A 19,439-nucleotide genomic window follows, 5' to 3' on the forward strand; every position below is an offset into this window, starting at 1 on the left:
GCCATAACTCTGCATGAAGTTGGCAGAAGAGCACATCAGCTTCAGTAAGCAGCAAGTTCAAATACCCTGAAGTAAAATGTATGCAAAATAATTTGATAAATCTTCAGAACAGATAGGGGTCTCCTTTGGATAGAGTTAAGCAACTAGAGAGATAAGACTAGGGAAGCAGACAGTAGTCAGATCAAGTCAGGCCTTGTAGATCTTGGTAAGGTGTTTCGATTTTATTCTGAGATGAATGGAAGCCACCGAGGGCTTTTGAATAGGGGAGGAAAATGACATCTGAAATATTTTTTCTTAAAAGATCACTCTGGCTGACATATGAAAAATGGATTAGAGAGGATCTAGAAAGAGAGTTAGGAGATATTAAAAGGTGGTTGCAGTAATTTAGGTGAGAGACGGAGGTGAAAAAGATTAGGTTGTAGTGATAGAGATGGAGAGAAGTAAATGGATTCGAGATATACTTTGGAGTTAGAACTGATTTTTGGATTTTAAGAAAAGGATGAATCTTTGTTTTAACAATGAGGTGATGCTATTTACTATGCTGGGGAAAATTAAGGGAAGGAACAGATTAGGTTGATACAATAAGAGCTCCAGTTTGGACATATTAAATCTGATGTACCAGCTAGAACTCTAAGCAGAGATATCTAATAAGTAGTTGGATATGAGTTGGGAGCTCAAAGGAGAGATCTACCCTATTATGGAAATATATATTTGAAGACTAACATCTAGATGGTTTTTTGTTTTTTTGTTTTTGCCTTGAAGAAGATGCAGAAATGACCCCTGAAATATCCCAAGATTTAGGGGTCGTACAAGGGAGGAGTCAGAAACAGATCACTGAGGTAGGAGGAAAATTATGAGAACGTGGTTTCAGAGGCCAGTGAGAAGTGATTCATAAAAGGCAGAGCGCCATCTATGTTGAATGTTGCTTACAGGTAAAAAGAGATGAGTATAATGTGTTTATTGGATTTGGAAACATGTGAATCATTGATATCCTTGGCAAGTTTAAGAGGAGAAGGGTGAATAGATTGAAGTGGACTGAAGAGGAAATAGAGGTGAGGAATTGGAGACCTCTAGTGCAACTCGTTTTAGTTTTGTTGCAAAGAGTGAAGAAATGAAACGATAGGATAAAGGGAAGGTTTTATTTTTCAGATGGTAAGGATCCCGTAGAAGTAATTGGTGATACAGCAAGGAAAAGTCCTAGAAAAGGCACAAGGGGTGGGATCCACAGCACCAGGGGGTTTTGCCACTGGATAGGGGCAAAGACACATCTTTCATGGTGTTAGGAGTATGGAAGAAAAGATGGGGACCAAAGGTTTGCCACCAGAAAATGTGCCTTTTGGAATATTGATTTTAAGTTGGTTATTAAGAAATAAAAGGCTGAGAAAGAACCTTTGATCCTCCCACTTTTTGTCTGAAGGAATTAAAATAGAAAACCTGCTTAAAGAAGCAACATCTTGGCATTATAATATAAACTAAATGTGGCAGGCAAGGAAAAAATGTGGCAAAGCCTGTTTGTTGAACTTCCTTCTGTGTCTCATTGTTTCTGAGTGGCCCAACAAAATAATTTTTTTATTTTTATTATTTTATTTTGTACCGCATTTGCTCTTTCTCATCTACCTGGGAATTGCCAAGTTTTCCTTTGAAATCCCAGACCCCGACCCCCTTTTCCTTTTTCTAAAATGGCATATAAACCTCAATTGCTCAACGTGTCTTCAGGTCTCATATCTTACGGCACCCTCAAACATCCATAATAAATTTTGGACATTTTCTCCTGTGTAATCTGTTTCATGTTAATTTGATTATTAGCCTAGCCAGAAGAACTTAGAAGGTAGGAAGAAAGTTATTTTTTGCACCCCCGCACTACAAATCAAGTAGGCTTGTATCTTTCCAGTTGGGTGAGAATGTTCCTTTCTGATTTTTATTTTCTCATATATGAGAAGTCATTAGTTATGGTGGAAAGAAGAATGCGTAGGAGTTTGAACAGAGGTGTGAAATACACTCTCTCTGGACGTGGGAAAGTGAACTTAATAGGGAAATTCAGTAAGACTGCTAGGAAAAGTCTAATGCTCTTTTGAGGATTGTGGTCAAGAATTTAAAGCAAAAGCCTCAGCCCTTATTGGAGAAGGAAATTGTTTGGTCCAACTATAATTGAGGTTTTACCAGGTGAGTATAATGGAGAAAGAGGAAAACAAGAGTTGTATTTGTAGGCAATCGTAATATCTAAACTGTGTGACACAAGTCATGAATATAAGAATGTGAGAGATAGTGAAAAAGTAATAAATTTAATGGTTTGGAGATTTAGATGAAGTCAAAGAATCAGACTTACTATAATCAGACAGTTGGAATTCTTGAAATAGAGATTTTAGAGATGGAATTCTTACTGGCAATAATAAACGCAGGGATGACCAGTGGGGACAGTCATGGGAGTGGAGCTTTCTGACATAGGATGGAAGGAAAGATTATTGGAGGTGAAGAGGTAAAGAATTGACAAGAGTATTGGGTGGTCATTCACATAAATATTGGATGATGAACAAAAATAGAGGTGGAAAAGAAGACAAAAGCCATGAGCTAATATTGAGGGAGGAATGATCCACCAAAAGGCTCACTGATGACAGTAACTGGGAGGATTATTATATAATATGGCTGGTGCACTTCAAAAAAGTTGGAGGTTTTTAAGTAAGCTTATACTGTTCATTGGATGATTCCAAATAGATATTTTAATATAATTTTAAAGTATCTTAGTCTGTTCATAAAATGAGTGGTAGTGGAATTAAGAAAAATCTTATATTTTCCGTTGTGTTTGTAAATTATTAGTCTATACACACTAATACACACACAAAATCAAGGACTCTTTTTCTTAACAAAGAGTGCACCCACTTGACTCTACTGCGAAGTTTATACTGCTGGACAAACTTGTACTACGGTGAGCTTCCAAAACAAAATCAGTGAGATTGTGTATGAAATTGATAACATTTTATTTCTCTAATTTCACTGGCCCAGCACAAAGAAGAATAGATAGCAGGCACTTAATTCATGCTTTTGAACCAGAGAATGCCTGTTCTTTCTGGGCAAGGGTACAAGCAGACTGCTCCCAGAGCAATCAAGAAAGCAAAGGGCCCTTTAACACCTCTCCCCCGGAGCTGATAGAGCCCTTGCTATTTGCTTTCAAGGGAAAATTGGTCCGCCGAACCCATTCAAATTTCTCCCAGCAAATCATAGTGGTCCACAGCCAACTCCTTTTCCGCTCACTGGCCAACATTACTCCCGCCTCTCACCTAGGAGCCAATAAAAAGGTTAGCGCTTCGTAACTTAGTGTCATCAAGTACGGCATTTGCAATTGGCTATTGGAGCTACCGATCAAGAAATGGGCGGAGCCATTCTAGCTGGCCTATATAAGAAGAGGACAAAGACGGCGCGCAGCCTGTGTCATCCGCCATCTTGTGCGAAGCAAGGTGGCCTCTACGTTCCCTGAGCGTCTTCTCCGCTTCTGTCTTGACCGCCCCTTGATCACAGACATGTCTCGAGATCGGTTCCGGAGCCGCGGAGGTGGCGGTGGTGGCTTCCACCGACGCGGAGGAGGCGGTGGTCGAGGTGGCCTCCATGACTTCCGTTCCCCGCCGCCCGGTATGGGCCTCAATCAGAACCGTGGACCCATGGGTCCCGGCCCGGTCCAGGGTGGCCCCAAGCCCCCGATCCCGCCACCGCCTCCACACCAACAGCAGCAGCAACCACCGCCGCAGCAGCCGCCACCGCAGCAGCCGCCGCCGCTTCAGCCGCCGCATCAACAGCCACCACCGCATCAGCAGCCGCCACCGCCACAGGACTCGTCCAAGCCCGTCGTTCCTCAGGGACCCGGCCCAGCTCCCGGAGTAGGTAGCGCTGCGCCGGCCTCCGGATCGGCGCCGCCCGCTACTCCCCCAACCTCCGGGGCTACTACGGGGCCAGGCCCCACCCCGACCCCACCGCCCGCTGTCACCTCCGCGCCCCCTGGGGCGCCCCCGCCCGCTCCTCCGAGCAGTGGGGTCCCCACCACTCCTCCTCAGGCCGGTGGGCCGCCGCCTCCACCCCCGGGGGTCCCGGGCCCAGGGCCCAAGCAGGGCCCAGGACCTGGCGGCCCCAAAGGCGGCAAAATGCCAGGCGGGCCGAAGCCCGGCGGTGGTCCAGGCCTAAGCGCTCCTGGCGGCCATCCAAAGCCGCCGCACCGAGGAGGCGGGGAGCCCCGCGGAGGCCGGCAGCATCACCCACCCTACCACCAGCAGCACCACCAGGGGCCCCCGCCTGGCGGGCCCGTTGGCCGCAGCGAGGAGAAGATCTCCGACTCGGAGGTAAGTGTCTCCCGGAGCTACGCGTTGGTTTTCCTAAGATGGCGGCGACCCACTCCTCATTCCCCTCCCCCCGCGTCGGCCTCCATTTTGTCGGAGACCGGAAAGGCGTCTGCGCGCGGGCGGCTGAGGGCGGGGCGGGCTGCGGGAGAGAGGGGCGGACTGCGTGGTCCGCTAGCCTGCTCCGGGATTGGCCCCCCGGCTGACAGGACTGAGAGAGGATGGATGGCCTGAGGAAAGAGGCGATGAGAAGCTGTGATGGATCTTGTTAAAGCTAGCGGATTTGGGGAACCAGAGGAAAGTACAGCGTGATATGTAGGGTTGGAGAGATCGGGAGAGTCAACGGTCTGAAAAGGGCAGGTTCTTGTCGGTGACAACCAAATTTGGTCATTTTCTTTTTTACTTCATTTTAAATTTTGTATGGTAGGATTTAAATTTGTCGGAACGCTTAGCATACAGGTCTCACGAGATAGCTATTCTGTAGTGAAGTTTGAGTGACAGTTCTCAAAGAGTATTTTGAATGATGTGAGGTGTTTGCTGTTACGACAGTGATTATGTTAGAAACCGCACCTATGTAGTTGAACCTTGCTTTGACTTTAAACGGAGCAGAAGAGCAACCCTTCCAGTTTGGGAAGAGGAAAAATTGTTGTTCAATAGTATTGTAATGGCTATGTGTAGTGCCAGGTGGGTGCTAGAGTAACCAAGAGGATCACTGCATAAGCTATATAAATATCCAACTAATGTACTGTATATCTGAAACTGAAATAAAATAAAAATCAAAAAGTGATTGGGTTTCCCTGTTTGCAGAGGTCACTGATGTCTGAAAATCCCCTTCCTTTTTCATTAGGGGTTTAAAGCCAACTTGTCTCTCTTGAGGAGACCCGGAGAAAAAACTTACACTCAGCGTTGTCGATTGTTTGTTGGGAATTTGCCTGCTGATATTACGGAGGACGAATTCAAAAGGCTATTTGCTAAATATGGAGAACCAGGAGAAGTTTTTATCAACAAAGGCAAAGGATTCGGATTTATTAAGCTTGTGAGTGTGATTTTGTGTATTATTAAAAGTCTTTTTTTGCTGTTAAATGTATTGGTTTTTAAACCAAGAATAAATTAGTCTTTAAATTTTTTATCATTTTTACAAGAAAGATGTGACTGCTTATATAGTGCGTAATTGTCAGAACCTAAGAAACAAGGGGAGTGGCTGAGTAAGGCATTTAAGGATCTGCCTGAATGGTGGAGGGGGGCGCGGGGCGGCGGGGCAGCTGCCTGAAGTAGGTTTGAACGGAACTGGAGGAAGAATGGTAATGGTGGTTAGGCTTATGACAGTTTCACAGTGGGCATTAGTCTGTGTTTGAGGTTATTAACATGAGTATTTCTGATAACTTTCAGGAATCTAGGGCATTGGCTGAAATTGCCAAAGCAGAACTCGATGATACACCCATGAGAGGTAGACAGCTTCGGGTTCGCTTTGCCACACATGCTGCTGCCCTTTCAGTTCGCAATCTTTCACCTTATGTTTCCAATGAACTGTTGGAAGAAGCCTTTAGCCAGTTTGGTCCTATTGAAAGGGCCGTTGTAATTGTGGATGACCGTGGAAGATCTACAGGGAAAGGCATTGTTGAATTTGCTTCTAAACCAGCAGCAAGAAAAGCATTTGAAAGGTGCAGTGAAGGCGTTTTCTTACTGACAACGTAAGTTTTTGTGCTTCTTTTAATAATTTCTGTTTAACTTTATGGGGAAGTTGTGATTAAAACTAGAAAAAAAGTTAAGATGGAACCATTTTTGTTACTAGAACACCTCGTCCAGTCATTGTGGAACCGCTTGAACAATTAGATGATGAAGACGGTCTTCCTGAAAAACTTGCACAGAAGAATCCTATGTATCAAAAGTAAGATTGATTAAACTATTGGGCAGTTTTTAAGCATCAGCTTGAACTTGTTCTAGTAATTTTTCAGTTTTGCCTAAAATGCGCGAAATACTTAGAAATGGATATTCATAAAAACTTCAGGGTCAGAAAGTTAGAGGTTTTGGAGTAGATATTCAAATGCCTAGTTTTATTTTCTGACAGGTATATTTCATGTAGTCATGTCCTTAAAACAGTTGTATGATGTGTAGGTAGTCTCATTTCTTAGGGTGGGGAAATTTTTCTTGAATAAGAATTTGGTTAGAGGAAACAATTAGGAAATGAGGAAGATAGGATTTATTTCCTCTTCTGGGATGTGTGTTTTTGCTGTGAAGATACTTTATATGAACCTAGGTGGTTTTTGCCTCTTGGTATTACAAGTGATAGGCTAGGAGAAAGACCATTGTTTTTAGGGGGTTCAGGTAGTATTCCTTGTGTGCATCTAAATTGATTCATGTTTAAATATTGTCAGAGAGAGAGAAACCCCTCCTCGTTTTGCCCAGCATGGCACATTTGAGTACGAATATTCTCAGCGATGGAAGTCCTTAGATGAAATGGAGAAACAGCAAAGGGAACAAGTTGAAAAAAACATGAAAGATGCAAAAGACAAATTGGAAAGTGAAATGGAAGATGCCTATCATGAGCATCAGGCAAATCTTTTGCGTCAAGGTAAAAGACTGTGAATTTTGCTGATAGGATCAAGTGCTTTTTAAACTTACTAGGACCTCATTAATGTGAATCCAAAACAAAATTTTCCAATGTTCAGATCTGATGCGACGCCAGGAAGAATTAAGACGCATGGAAGAACTTCACAATCAAGAAATGCAGAAACGTAAAGAAATGCAATTAAGGTAAAATTTTGTTAAACTAAGCCTTTGCTTCTTGAAGTACAGAGAGGTTTGTCAATGTTGGTATAATACTTACGTTGGAATTGTGTGTAAGATTTTTATAAATGATGCTTATTTCCTTTGCTAGAATGTCTCTGGGGCTATTCTAGATTTACTCTCTAGCTCTTTATGTGTGTTTGTTCTAACTTAGACTTTGTAGAGCTGTTAAACAAACTGCTAGTTTTCTTCAAGTTGAATTTTAAAAGATGTGGATAAAATACTTTGGTATATGTGCTTGATGTGCATTTCCAGGCAAGAGGAGGAACGACGTAGGAGGGAGGAAGAGATGATGATCCGTCAACGTGAAATGGAAGAACAAATGAGACGCCAAAGAGAAGAAAGTTATAGCCGAATGGGCTACATGGATCCAGTAAGTAAACTTCTATTGCAATCTAATTGGAGTTGTCTACGAAACTTGTAGGTACCTAGAATGAAATTTTACTCTGTTGAATATAACATTTCACATAGCTATTTTATTGCGATATGCCTTAGAGTTTTGTCTTTTTGGGTGGGTCAAGTATTTCATTGGTTGGGAAGGAACTTTTAGGTCTTTTCGATAATTGAGTCTCAATAACTGGTTTCAGAATATTGATTTTTAAAATTGTCTTAATGAACCTTTTTTTTTAAGAGGTTAAAAACAAATTAGATTTGGGAATTTCTTTGTACTCAATGATATGGGTATAGTACAGGTATGTGAAATAGATTCCTTTTTTTTTTTCAGAGAGAAAGAGACATGAGAATGGGTGGTGGAGGAGCAATGAACATGGGAGGTAAGTGAGAAAATTAAATTAGCAGTACCATTAGAGAGCAATATTCTTTTTGAGTTGTAACCAGCATTTTTGTTTCCTAGATCCCTATGGTTCTGGAGGCCAGAAATTTCCACCTTTAGGTGGTGGTGGTGGCATAGGTTATGAAGCTAATCCTGGAGTTCCACCAGCAACTATGAGTGGTTCCATGATGGGAAGCGACATGGTAATGTATCTTGTGGGACGTAGTACAAAGGAAATTCTCATTTTCACAACTTACGTGTGTGTGTTTTTTTTTAAAGTAGGTGACTGGACCTCTTTTAGTTCCCCTATCATGTAAATCGTAATATCGAGGAATACTTTGGCAACATAGAAGATCTCAGTGTGTGGTAACCTAAACAGATAACGGTTGCCAATGGGAAGTCAATGCTGTCAGTAGTATGTTGGAGTTATCTTTGGCAATAAGTAGACTTAGGTGCTTTCCATTATATTGCTTGTGTACTTTTGCACTCCAGCGCATGGCAAATCCAAATTCTAAATGTTAGATAATGTACCTGATTATTCTACATCCAAGTGAGAGTAATCAAATGGCAAACTGTTGTTCGTTTAGCTGGTATTTGCCATAAGTATGTATTAGACTTGTAGTTTGCAGCTTCTAGGCATGTTTTAGTGACGTGTAGGACTTTGACCTATATTTGTGGCTTCTACCCATGAAAGGAGAATTATTTAACGTTTTGACTCGTCGTTTCCCATCCGTTGGGCCTGTCTATAGGTACATCTTCTAAAACTGACATCTCTATTTTGCTGCAGGGTACCAAAAATAAGTGATAATTTTAAGCATACTGGTTGTGTGCATTTGATTTGAAACTTAGTAATACTATCATTTTAGCTGTGCAGATAGCCTGTCAGGATGCTTTAGAACAACCAAGTGAATTGGTCTGAGTGGCTGTATTTAGGGCTTTACAAAATCCTTAGGAGAACTGAGTATTGGCTTTAGAGAAAAGTGTATTTTCACAACTGAACTGAATCTGATTAATTCACCTATAAGCTTTTGGCAAAGGAAGGAAGCTGCAGCATGTAACTCACTGGATTTATTTTACAAATAGGAACATAAGGATTTAGTATGGGGCTTCACCTATTTAAAATCCACTTATGGCGTTTTGGGAAATAGAACTGTAAATAGCTGGTTGGGTTAAATGGAGTGCTATTATCTTTCTTCAAATTGAATTTTTAAAGTAATGTGGGTAACATTGGCTTACGTGCTTCCTAAAAGGCAGATTGTAGGTATGTAAACAAATCTGTAAAATTTAATTTGACATAATAGTCACATAGTAGTTTCTACATTCCATGTAACAGGTAGCTCTTTCAGGTTCTAAGATGTCGTAATAACATAATCATGAAACCCCAAAATTTTCTTTTTCACTTTTTGAAATACACAGTAACAGTGTGCTAAAACCCTAAAGTTTTTAGGATTTTGAAAAATAGTTTAAAGGATTGAGACTTAGTTTTTTCCAAGTAGCCTTTTACAGTATTTTGTAAGAAACACATTGAAATTATGAATAGTATTAGTTAAACCCTGATACCATTTTTCTGTTTTATGTTTTTTGGAGTAATTCTCAGTAACCGATCTGTTTTAAATGGAGTTTGAAAGATAGTTCAGACTGTTGTGCTTGCACATCTGTAGAGTTCTTCTGTTTGGGTGTATAGATTTCTAAGACTAAAGGTACCTAAAACTAGATGGAATAATGAACTCCTGCTTTATTGCAGTCACTTAAGTTTGGTGTTATACTGTTTGAGAGAGAACGAAAACATGGAATCATAGCTAACTGCCAGTGGACTTAACAAAGACCTAAGGGAAAAGTTGGGCTCTATGGGGGTGGGCTGTATATTCAGTCAATATGTAATAATACATAATAGTACTGTGAACGTAATTGTCTCTGGTTATATAGTGATGGCTGTGAAGGTGGTATACTTGTGAGAATTTGGCAATACGAGTTCTTTCAATCAAGTTACTGTGTCGTTTTAAGTGACTAAATCTATTAGTCTTTTATGCTTTTTCTTTTTTGTAGTCTGGTAGCATTTTATTAAAACTTTGAACCTTTTAAGATTTCTGCAACTTAGCAGATGTGTCTTAAGATCTTGAAAAGCACAAGGTTTCTTATGCAGCACATGCCACTAACTGGTGAGTAGGTCTTTGTCACTTCATTGAGTGAATTGAATCTGTCTGGTTGGGCTTGTTAGGCTTACTTGGAAATTAAATTTCCCGTTCAGACCTTGAAAGTGAGAAGTTTGCAAGCTTTTCAGTGGGTTACTCTGATGTGAAATTTCTTAAAACTCATTTTGGAATGGGTTTTCACATCTACACTAATTTTTAAATTTTTTAGCACTACAGGGAAGATCTGTTCTGTGAAACAGGTGTATGAGAATGGCTCAAGTGGGAACATACCACAAGGCATGTATTATCGTAAACTAATTTTCAAATTACCCTTTTTTCCTTTCTATGTTCCCGGTACCTGTGGATCGACTCATTGGTGATTGTATCGACGAACGTTGACTACGGAACCTTCTAAAATATTTACTTAACACACATGGACATCAACTACATATAATGAACTGTTAATTACTGTTCCAATAGCGTACTGAGCGCTTTGGGCAGGGAGGTGCGGGACCTGTGGGTGGACAGGGTCCTAGAGGAATGGGGCCTGGAACTCCGGCAGGATATGGTAGAGGGAGAGAAGAGTATGAAGGCCCAAACAAAAAACCCCGATTTTAGATGTGATATCTAGGCTTTCATTCCAGTTTGTTTTTGTCTTGTTTAGATACCAATCTTTTAAATTCTTGCATTTTAGTAAGAAAGCTACCTTTTTATGGATGTTAGCAGTTTATTGACCTAATATTTGTAAATGGTCTATTTGGGCAGGTAAAATTATGTAATGCAGTGTTTGAAACAGGGGAATTTTTTTCCTTTTTATTTCACTTTTTTTTAACTGTATAATGTCCCTCAAGTTATGGCAGTGTACCTTGTGCCACTGAATTTCCAAAGTGTACCATTTTTTTTTTTTTACTGTGCTTCAAATAAATAGATAAAATAGTTATATTGATCTTCAACTTTGCCATTCATGCTTCTATGCACATTAGGCTAGGTATTCCACTTTGAAAGCATGAGAGTGTCTAGACCTTCAAATGGCATACGCCATTTCTGGGAAATGTATTTGTAGGCTAAGTATTGCTTTCTACAAATAAGTACCCCCTTGTTTTAAAAAGAAGAAATGCATATCGAAGTAGTTTCATGATTTGATTTGTTTGGCATTATAGGAAGCAAGCAGTGCTAAGTACTTTTAAATGGTTATGTAAGCAAAGCTGAACTGTAAATCTTCATTCAGGAATGTCTATTAAGATTATGGAATGGGTGTAAGACTTGGTAGGGGGAGAAAGTGGGTTCAAGTAAATGGATCTTTTATGGCCCTATGATCTATCCTTTCCTTGAAAGTTTCTGAAGAAAAAGTGGAAAGATCATTTTGTTGCATTCCTCTATTCTTGTTTTTAAAAGAATAAGTCCCAAGCCCTACAAATGGCTTGTATTGAACTTTCATATTTGAATTAAAGATTGTTAAACATGAAGTCTTTTCATGTATTACTTCAAGTGATTTATAAAGACGGGGTTTAGTCTGGATAATTAAACTTGAAAATAAGTATAGTAAGCATAAAGTAGTTTTAACAATATATACATTTGTACTCTAACTTTTACATTTCCTTGTGATACTTCTGTTGGGCAAAATCTGTAGGACTATAAAAAATCTTGCTTGCTCTCTTCTCTAAGAGTTAGTGGTGACTTAACAAATAGGGTTGCAGATAACCATTCTTAATTTAAAATATTTGTTAATCTGTTTTTTCATAGTTTCTTTTGATGTAGCATAATCTGGAGAGTCGCTCAGGCTACATAGTAAAAATATGAACATCACTCTCACTGTAAAACTTGGAGACTGTTTCGATGGTGTTGCCAATTCTTTGTCAATGTCATTGAATCTTCCATAAAAATAAGATTTTGACTTAATACTAAAAGTACATCGTTACCATTGTCTTAGCACAGTGAGAACTTGCTTTCCCAGTGTATATATTAGCAGAGGAACAGCTTTCTAAAAGTAGGGTAAAGTAATTGAATGGTTTGGCTTTGTTCTTAGTTATGGTTCCATTCAAATTTTTGTACATTATAGAACTCTTGAATGTGTCTTCCTCCTTTTCACTTCTGTTCTTGGTGCTAATTGGCAAAAGTAAAATTCTAAATGAAATCTTGGTTAAAATGCTAAAGTTTAGTTTGGTGCCTGAGTACAAAGGGAAATCCATTGTTGAAACAATTGAGCACTTTCTGCATAGGAAACTGGATAATACTAAAAACACTAGAGGGGTATACAGGCATGCCACCCAATTCTGGTCGTGTGACTGACAGGTACATGGTGCGCTAATTAAGGGAGAGAATCTCAGAGAAAATGTTTATTCACCAAGACACCCGGAAATGGGTAGTTCTACCATAATTATATCAATGAGGAAGTTTTGTCCCCAGTCAAGTTATGAATTGGTGATATTTGAGATTTTTCTGGACGGAAACAAAGGTCTTGATTTGAAAGGAGTCCATTACAATTTGATATTGTATGGTAGGGACTCCGCTAATGATAAAATAAGGGGTGTTCATGGGACACCCACAGAGGGTGAACTTGTATGTATGTGGGCGGGGGCTGGTGGGGAAATGGGAAAATCTGCCTATAAAATTAATGTTTCAGTTTATTTTTCAGATTACATGCCTTTCTTTATAAGGGATGCTGGCAAAGACCCCTAAAAATAAGCTTTTGGTAGTACTGTACCTTTGAAGAGTGGTGAAGGATGCTAATGGATAATCTGCTGAAAGTTGTGGTTTTGATAGCCTCACTGTGGGCTGTAGAATGGCTAAACGTTGTTTAGCAAATAATGTTGCTTAGTTTCAACTAAGTTTTTTTTTTTACTTTTATCACTGAAATAGCAGTGTACCAAGGGTTGTAAGCTACTCAAATAGACTTTCTATAAGTCTTGCAATGTAATGTATATGATAGTTTTTAGCCTAATGTGAATTTAAGTCATCTTAAAAAGTAGTTGCCTAAAAGCTGATATGAAACTTGGGGTGGGAAAGGGAAGGTAGTACTTTGGAAGAATTTAGTCATTTTTCTTAAATAAATCACCTGCCCCCATTTTCCTCTTCTCCACTTTCTCTCAGTATTTACTGTTTTAAGAGGAACACTGATAATTTTTAAACATAGTACTCCTAATCATTAAAATACTGCATTCTCTAAGAGAGACCCCAGTGTATTTCATTAGGTAGTTTAACACATTGGCTCACATTATTTAGTGAAATCATAATCTTCTTTGCTTAGAACACTAATTAAACTCCTTAAGAAGTACTATAAACCCCACCACTCTTTATAGATGTTATACCACTAATATAAACAGATTCTAATTTGGGAATTTGTAATGTTACGCCTGTGCAATTTTTACAAGTGGCATATTATGGCAGATAAAAATTTAGATACTTGGCTTTTCTTGGGCAAGCCACTAAGTTGTGACGGAATGTTTTCTGGTGTTCTTGGACTGCAATTATGCACTATTAAAGTAGTGGCCTGCTACATAACTGCATTTAGCCAGCATTTCTGCAGTGCGTAACTGTGAGGAACGTAGTACCGCAAATGGCAATGGACATTAGGACCCGGATGTAGTATTCCTGCTTGCTCCAAGATTCTCATTGCCGACTGCATACAGGTAGGTAACAAGCAATATAATCTAACTTGGTGACTTGCTATGTACTTTTATTCCGTGGGCATTCTGACATCACACTTCTGACAATGAAATAACAGTGCAGCACCTAACTAACACTTGTATGGTAAAGCTAGCTTATCAAAACTGCGTGGGTTTGGGTTTAGAACTGTAATTTGTCAGGCAGAATTCAGTGCTGTTGCAGTTCTCAGATAAAAAGTGCAAACTTGCTTCTTTGGTATATCTGCTTCAGTTGTGTGGTCTTCTTAAGTTGCATCGTAACTGAAGATAAGGTGGAACGCATCAGTGGTGCGGGGGAAAGGGAACCAAACCATACCTGAGAAGTAGAATGCTTTTAGCATCTTGACATGGACTGTATAGCCTGTGATAATTACTCTGTTGTAGCAGACTGACCTGCCCACTATCAATTTCAGAATGCAATCTTGGTAATTATTCTGCAGGTTGAGTGAATTAAGACAAAGTACAGTTTTTTTGTAATGTGATTTAAAATGTTTTTTTAAAATGGGCTCCATGGAAACACCTTTGTTACTAACGGGCTTAGATGGGAATCTAACGTGAATAGTTTAAGTTATTTGATTTGTCTAAATACGTTTGCTCTAAACTTGGGGGAAACTGATGTGGCACATTGACCTGCCTGCAGTTGAATATGTGTTGGGAATCATTTCCCAATCATAAGACTCCGTCGTATTCTGTAGGATAACTGCAAATGTTCAGAGTAGCTTTTTAAATTTGGTTCCCTTAGCTTTAGGGATGTGATGCTATAATCCAGAATGTGCAATTACTTAAAAAAAAAAAAAGTCTTCAAAAAACACCTTTTGTTGCTTAGGACTTAAGTTTTGCTTCGTCTGTTGTTCCAGACCTCAACTCAACTCTGGTCTTAACTGGTTTTTTAGCTAGCATGCGTGAGAAACAGCTTTTCACGTATAATGCTTTCTGCTCTGTAACTGGAAAGTTTGGTTTATTTTGTATAAATGTGTGAAAACTTCTTGACTGAGAATTTTCTTCCGTTGTATCAAAAATGGCTTGCTCTTTGGCAAGCAATTCACAAGATGGGGGACAAATTTGTACTTTAGTATGTAGTCCATTTAAGCAAATAACTTGACTCCTGCTAGATGAAAGAGCAAATGGTGACTAGTTTAACTCTCTATCTGAATAATACAATGCAAGGCAAACGTAATGCTAGGTATTAGTGACAAGGTTGTCACTAAATTGGCATACAACCCGGATGGGGTTTTCCTGTGGCATAATCCATTAAATCGGTGGCCAGCAGTTGACTACCGTGATTTTAGTGATTGAGTATTTAGAAATAAAAGCTCAGGTTTATTTCTTAATAACAATTTTAAGAGACTGTACTTGTTATACATATAATACGGACTTCAGGAACATCATTGGGGTGGGGGGTTAATTTTGTTTCTGCTCATTTCAAGATGAATATAGGCTTTTGCACTTTCGAATGAGAAACCTGTGACTTAAGTTGATTCTTACTAGTTTTGATTTGTACGTAGCTATAATTTGTGAATCATAGTGCAGAGGATTTTTAAAAAATCAGTCAAAAAGCTGGGAATAAATGGGTTTCAGTAATAACACTACCGAGGTGCTTGCGTTGTATTTCATAATCTTTCCTTGCTACAAACCAAAATTATTCTTTTTACTGAGAATGGTGTGACGTTCAGAAGTGTGATGCCAGAATGCATTTTCGTACTGTTAGGCCCTTGGAAACAGATACAGGTGCTTTCTGAAAGATGAAAGAAATGCAATGGGTGCTCTTTACACAAGGTTGCAAAACCTACAAAGAATGCATAATCTCACTTTTTCCAAATAAAGAGATGCGTGTGACTAGTTTTGGACTTTTAAACTTAATGGGGGTTGCATGTATCCTATTGTTAATCATTGTCAGCTGCAGTGACATGATCTACAGTCCTGCATTTACTGCCTTTCCCTTAATGATTTTGGACAGGTTTTAGAGAGCCAGGATGTTTGTTCTCGGCCTTTTTTGGTTTTGGCTTTAGCTGATAATGTTTCAGTGCTCTTGTCAGCTAGTGCAGTTCTCAAATGGCTGCCTATTAGGGAAAGAACTCGGAGGATTTGACTGCTCCTAATCATCTGTCATTGCTGCTAGATAATGATTGGCAATTTTTAAGATTCAACTGTGGACATCTCACAGTTGTTGATAAACCATCAACCATAAAAATGTTGCTTTTGAACACCAGTGCTGAAAAGATTTTATTTGGAGGGTGAAAAAGAGGGTGGGTGCTGGATGCAGAATAGGATAATCTGGAGAATGGGGGAAGAATGCAAAACGATATAGTATCCCTTATGGATGGTACATGTGCAACAGGGAACTCTATTTCATATACCCTTGGCAGTAACTGATAATCAGGGAGGAAGTAAAACCTGGAACTTTAGTTAATGCTGATCTTTCTGGTTTTTGTGCACTGTGGCCCTGCAGGCATTTATAGTGAAGGTGAATGTCTTCTTAAGAAAAAACTCAGGTTCCTTGCTGTCCCAATAAGGCATAGCTTCCCTACCCTAACTTAAAACTCAGTGAGGACTTAAAGGGAAAGAACGAGGCAAGAGTATAGGATTGCAGGGTAACAACTGCATTGTTGTGTACTGTGGAATGGGAAGGACACTCTTGGAGGACTGCTGAAGGTGGTTCAGTCCACCTGAGAATGGAAGACATACTTGAATGAGGAAGCAGGGTATGTGCTTTTATGAAAAAAAGAGCCAATGTTAAAACGCATTTGGTAAGGTAAACGTTGTCACATACCTTCACATAAGGGATAGTATATTTTGGGTTGCAGTCAAACTTTATTGTGCTCAGACTGGTGAAAATAGTTAGGCTTTTGTATTTTAAAGAAGATGCAGTTTTCATTCTAATTCAGGTGTCTACTTTATTACTTGACATAAGAATAATTTTAGATCTTCCCCCCCCATGAAATTTCTTCCTATTTTTTTATGCTGTAACTTGCCCCCAATCTTGGTCTCTGGAATTTTACTCTTTAAATTTTGAAGTTAACTAGCATTTTCAAACCTTATACCCTTGTCTTTTACATTAACTTTTTCTTATTATTCTTTAGGTACGAATAATTGATGTTGGCTGATATTGGAGTGATCATTGACTAGAAGTAAGTTTCCTTAGAAATCTTAACCTTTGAAGTAGAAGACTTTTGGGTTTTATTTTCTATTTAATGGTTAAATAAATTCATTTAGCTATGTGGGGTGAAACATGTTTGATTTTTAAAATGTCTCCTAAGACAGTTCTATTTTTCTGTTTTCGAAAGTAGGTATATGCATGTTTGTGATCTGGAAAGAGAAAAGATGAGGAATATTACCCCCTGTCCCTCCACCAAAAAGAAAAGCAAAAACAAAAAAACAGTACACCTGAGGAAAGGTGGTACATGGTTGTGTAGAGAAAATATAGAAGAGCAGAAAAGAAGGCTTGAATTAGTGGAGAAATGCTGTATTTTTAGTAGTCTGAATTCAACTTAGGACTCATTTAGAATCTCCTTAAGATTCTTATTACCCAGTAATAGTAGAGGAATAACTGTGTAGTCATTGGTAGGAGAGAAAATTTCATAAGTACATGTGAAAAAAATTTAATAGAATATAACCTTGTAGGCTAGATCTTTCCCAAGCAATGACATAGCAAAACAAAGAACCCCACTGATTGGAACCTAAACATAAAATGTACATGTTAAATATTAGTAAGAATATGATATGCTGAGCATGTTATTTTAATAAAATTACATTTTTAATGATAGGTGGATAAGATATTTGTTCTCAAGACATCATACAGCATGAGCCAACCAAGAAGGAAAGCCAAAACTTGCCAGACTATGGAACTGTCTAGGGTAAGTTAAGCAATTCTTACTCTGTAAACTGCCTTCAGGCAAAAGGATTCCAGTGGTTCAAAAATAATTACTTGTGTGTGAAATTCTCATTTTAGTTTCTTCTACATTAAAACTTTTCTTATAGGAAATGTTTTTATACTTCTTTTAACAGCTTCTGAAGTTGTAGGCTTTGCTGGTTTGGCTCAAGCCTCAGATAAACAGGGACTTATTTTCAATAAAAATGTGTATATATTCACCTGTGTCCATAGCACCATACAGAGGAAGGTTTGGAAAATTTGAAGTTCCCTGTTTTGTTTTTCATCTATGGTTATATGGTGGGGTTATATATAGTTGAAAGTAGATGGAGAGAATAAAATAATAAAAATGATGATCTAGAATGGTTGGCAGTTTTAAAGGGTACAACTCTGCTGTTCTAGCTGGAAAGCAATCATAGAATGTATAAACAAGTGAACATGGCTGTGTCCAATAAAAGTTTTATAAAAAGGTGGCCATGGATAGTAGCTTACTGTCCCCTCATCGAATATGAAATATAGATAGGTATTACTCAGGTTTAAAAGACACATAATCATTTGAAATTTAAACAATCTCTACATCTTAAAGTAGTTATATAGACCATTAAATATTAATACATTCCTTGATTAATATTTCTTTGGTGTTAGGAAATTTACTTGGTGCTGATAAATATTTGAGAACTTGGTAACTGATTCTTAACGTCTTTTGGGAGTAATTGTTTCCTTTAATTGGCAGGATCAGGTGAACTGTGTCCAGGAAACCAGTGAGGACGAGGGCAAAGAGGAATGAACAACTTAATTGTTAATAAAGACATTTTAAAATCAGATTGTCCTTTTATTTGTTTTGTTTTTAAGTAGGATTCTCTTCATTTTCTAGAGTTTTCCTATGTCATCATTTGTTTCCTAGGTAACTTTTAAAAAGATACTCGATATTTTAATATAGAATAGGATTCTAATTCTAGAGACTTCACAGAATTCCTTCAACCTTTTAATCAGTTAGATGGCTCTTCACTGTCATAACTAATTTGATTTGGCCATCGTTTTAAAATTGCCTTCACTCTATAGGTTTTATACCTAAAATGCTAATTTATTAGCTTGCTCTGATTAGGGAGAAGAAAGTTAGAATTCAGAACAGTTTACTCAAGATTAAAGTAGCCACAAAGGAACAGAGTTGAAAGCCACAGCAGTCACTGGTCCTGTGGAATTTGCTTTGAACTGTGTGTATGCCAAGGTATGAGACCAGTCATTCTGCTTATCTGTGGTTGCCATATTTTTTCAAAATGTCAGGGGGGCCAGTCATCCCAAATTAAGAAATCTTTTGAGTCCATGTCTTGATTCAACTTTATCTTCTAATTGCCAAGTTAGGATCTGAAGCTTTATGGATCTCAAGGCAAAAGCAATCTGCAGTACAATCAGTGGTTTAAAGGCATAATGGGGTCTTAACTACTTGAGTTCAAGTATTTTGCAATTTGCCCCGCCACATTATCTCATAAGTTACTCAAGTAGCGGTTTGTTCATTGGTAAAATGAGCATACTACCTTTTTAATTGGATCATAATTTTGGTAAGCTTTAGAAACCATGTAGCTCTTAGGGGAAAATTAGTAATAGAACCTTAGTGTTGGAAGGGATTGGAAGCCCTGGGAGAGACCTTTTAGTTTTAACAAGTTACTTAACCTCAGATATTAAACAGGATTAAGAATTCCTGCCTAATGGGGTTGTATGTTGATTAGTTGGTAATTTAAGTATTTGGCATAATGCCTGATAATGTCATTAAGTGTGGAGACAAGGTTGGGGGGAAAGCAAGCATAAGAATCTCAGAACTTAAAACATGATAAAGCCCCAAAGATTTTAACAAGTGACATATAGAACATGTAATGTTTTGCACCAAAAAGGGGTTGAGTTCCACCAAACAATGCC

At 38.7% G+C, this 19,439-nt stretch overlaps 1 protein-coding gene across 2 annotated transcripts; it reads left to right on the plus strand.

The window, feature by feature from the left end:
• Positions 1–3,406: 3,406 nt before the first annotated feature.
• Positions 3,407–18,349, plus strand: SFPQ (splicing factor proline and glutamine rich). Of its 2 annotated transcripts, XM_039850982.1 has the most exons (13): positions 3,407–4,325; positions 5,170–5,358; positions 5,712–6,013; positions 6,115–6,210; positions 6,698–6,894; positions 6,992–7,076; positions 7,365–7,482; positions 7,834–7,882; positions 7,963–8,084; positions 10,494–13,642; positions 16,738–16,785; positions 17,422–17,511; positions 18,259–18,347. In XM_039850982.1, exons 1-10 carry the CDS (start codon positions 3,516–3,518, stop codon positions 10,629–10,631), a joined length of 2,106 nt encoding a protein of 701 aa, XP_039706916.1. In that variant the 5' UTR covers positions 3,407–3,515; the 3' UTR covers positions 10,632–13,642; positions 16,738–16,785; positions 17,422–17,511; positions 18,259–18,347. The 2 variants fall into 2 exon arrangements, with proteins under 2 accessions (XP_039706916.1, XP_039706917.1); XM_039850983.1 differs by lacking the exon at positions 10,494–13,642 and having other exon boundaries at positions 18,259–18,349.
• Positions 18,350–19,439: the final 1,090 nt, after the last annotated feature.

The sequence above is a fragment of the Pteropus medius genome, unplaced genomic scaffold (assembly GCF_902729225.1).
Source record: "Pteropus medius unplaced genomic scaffold, Ma_sr-lr_union100, whole genome shotgun sequence".
Lineage (NCBI taxonomy): Eukaryota > Metazoa > Chordata > Mammalia > Chiroptera > Pteropodidae > Pteropus > Pteropus medius.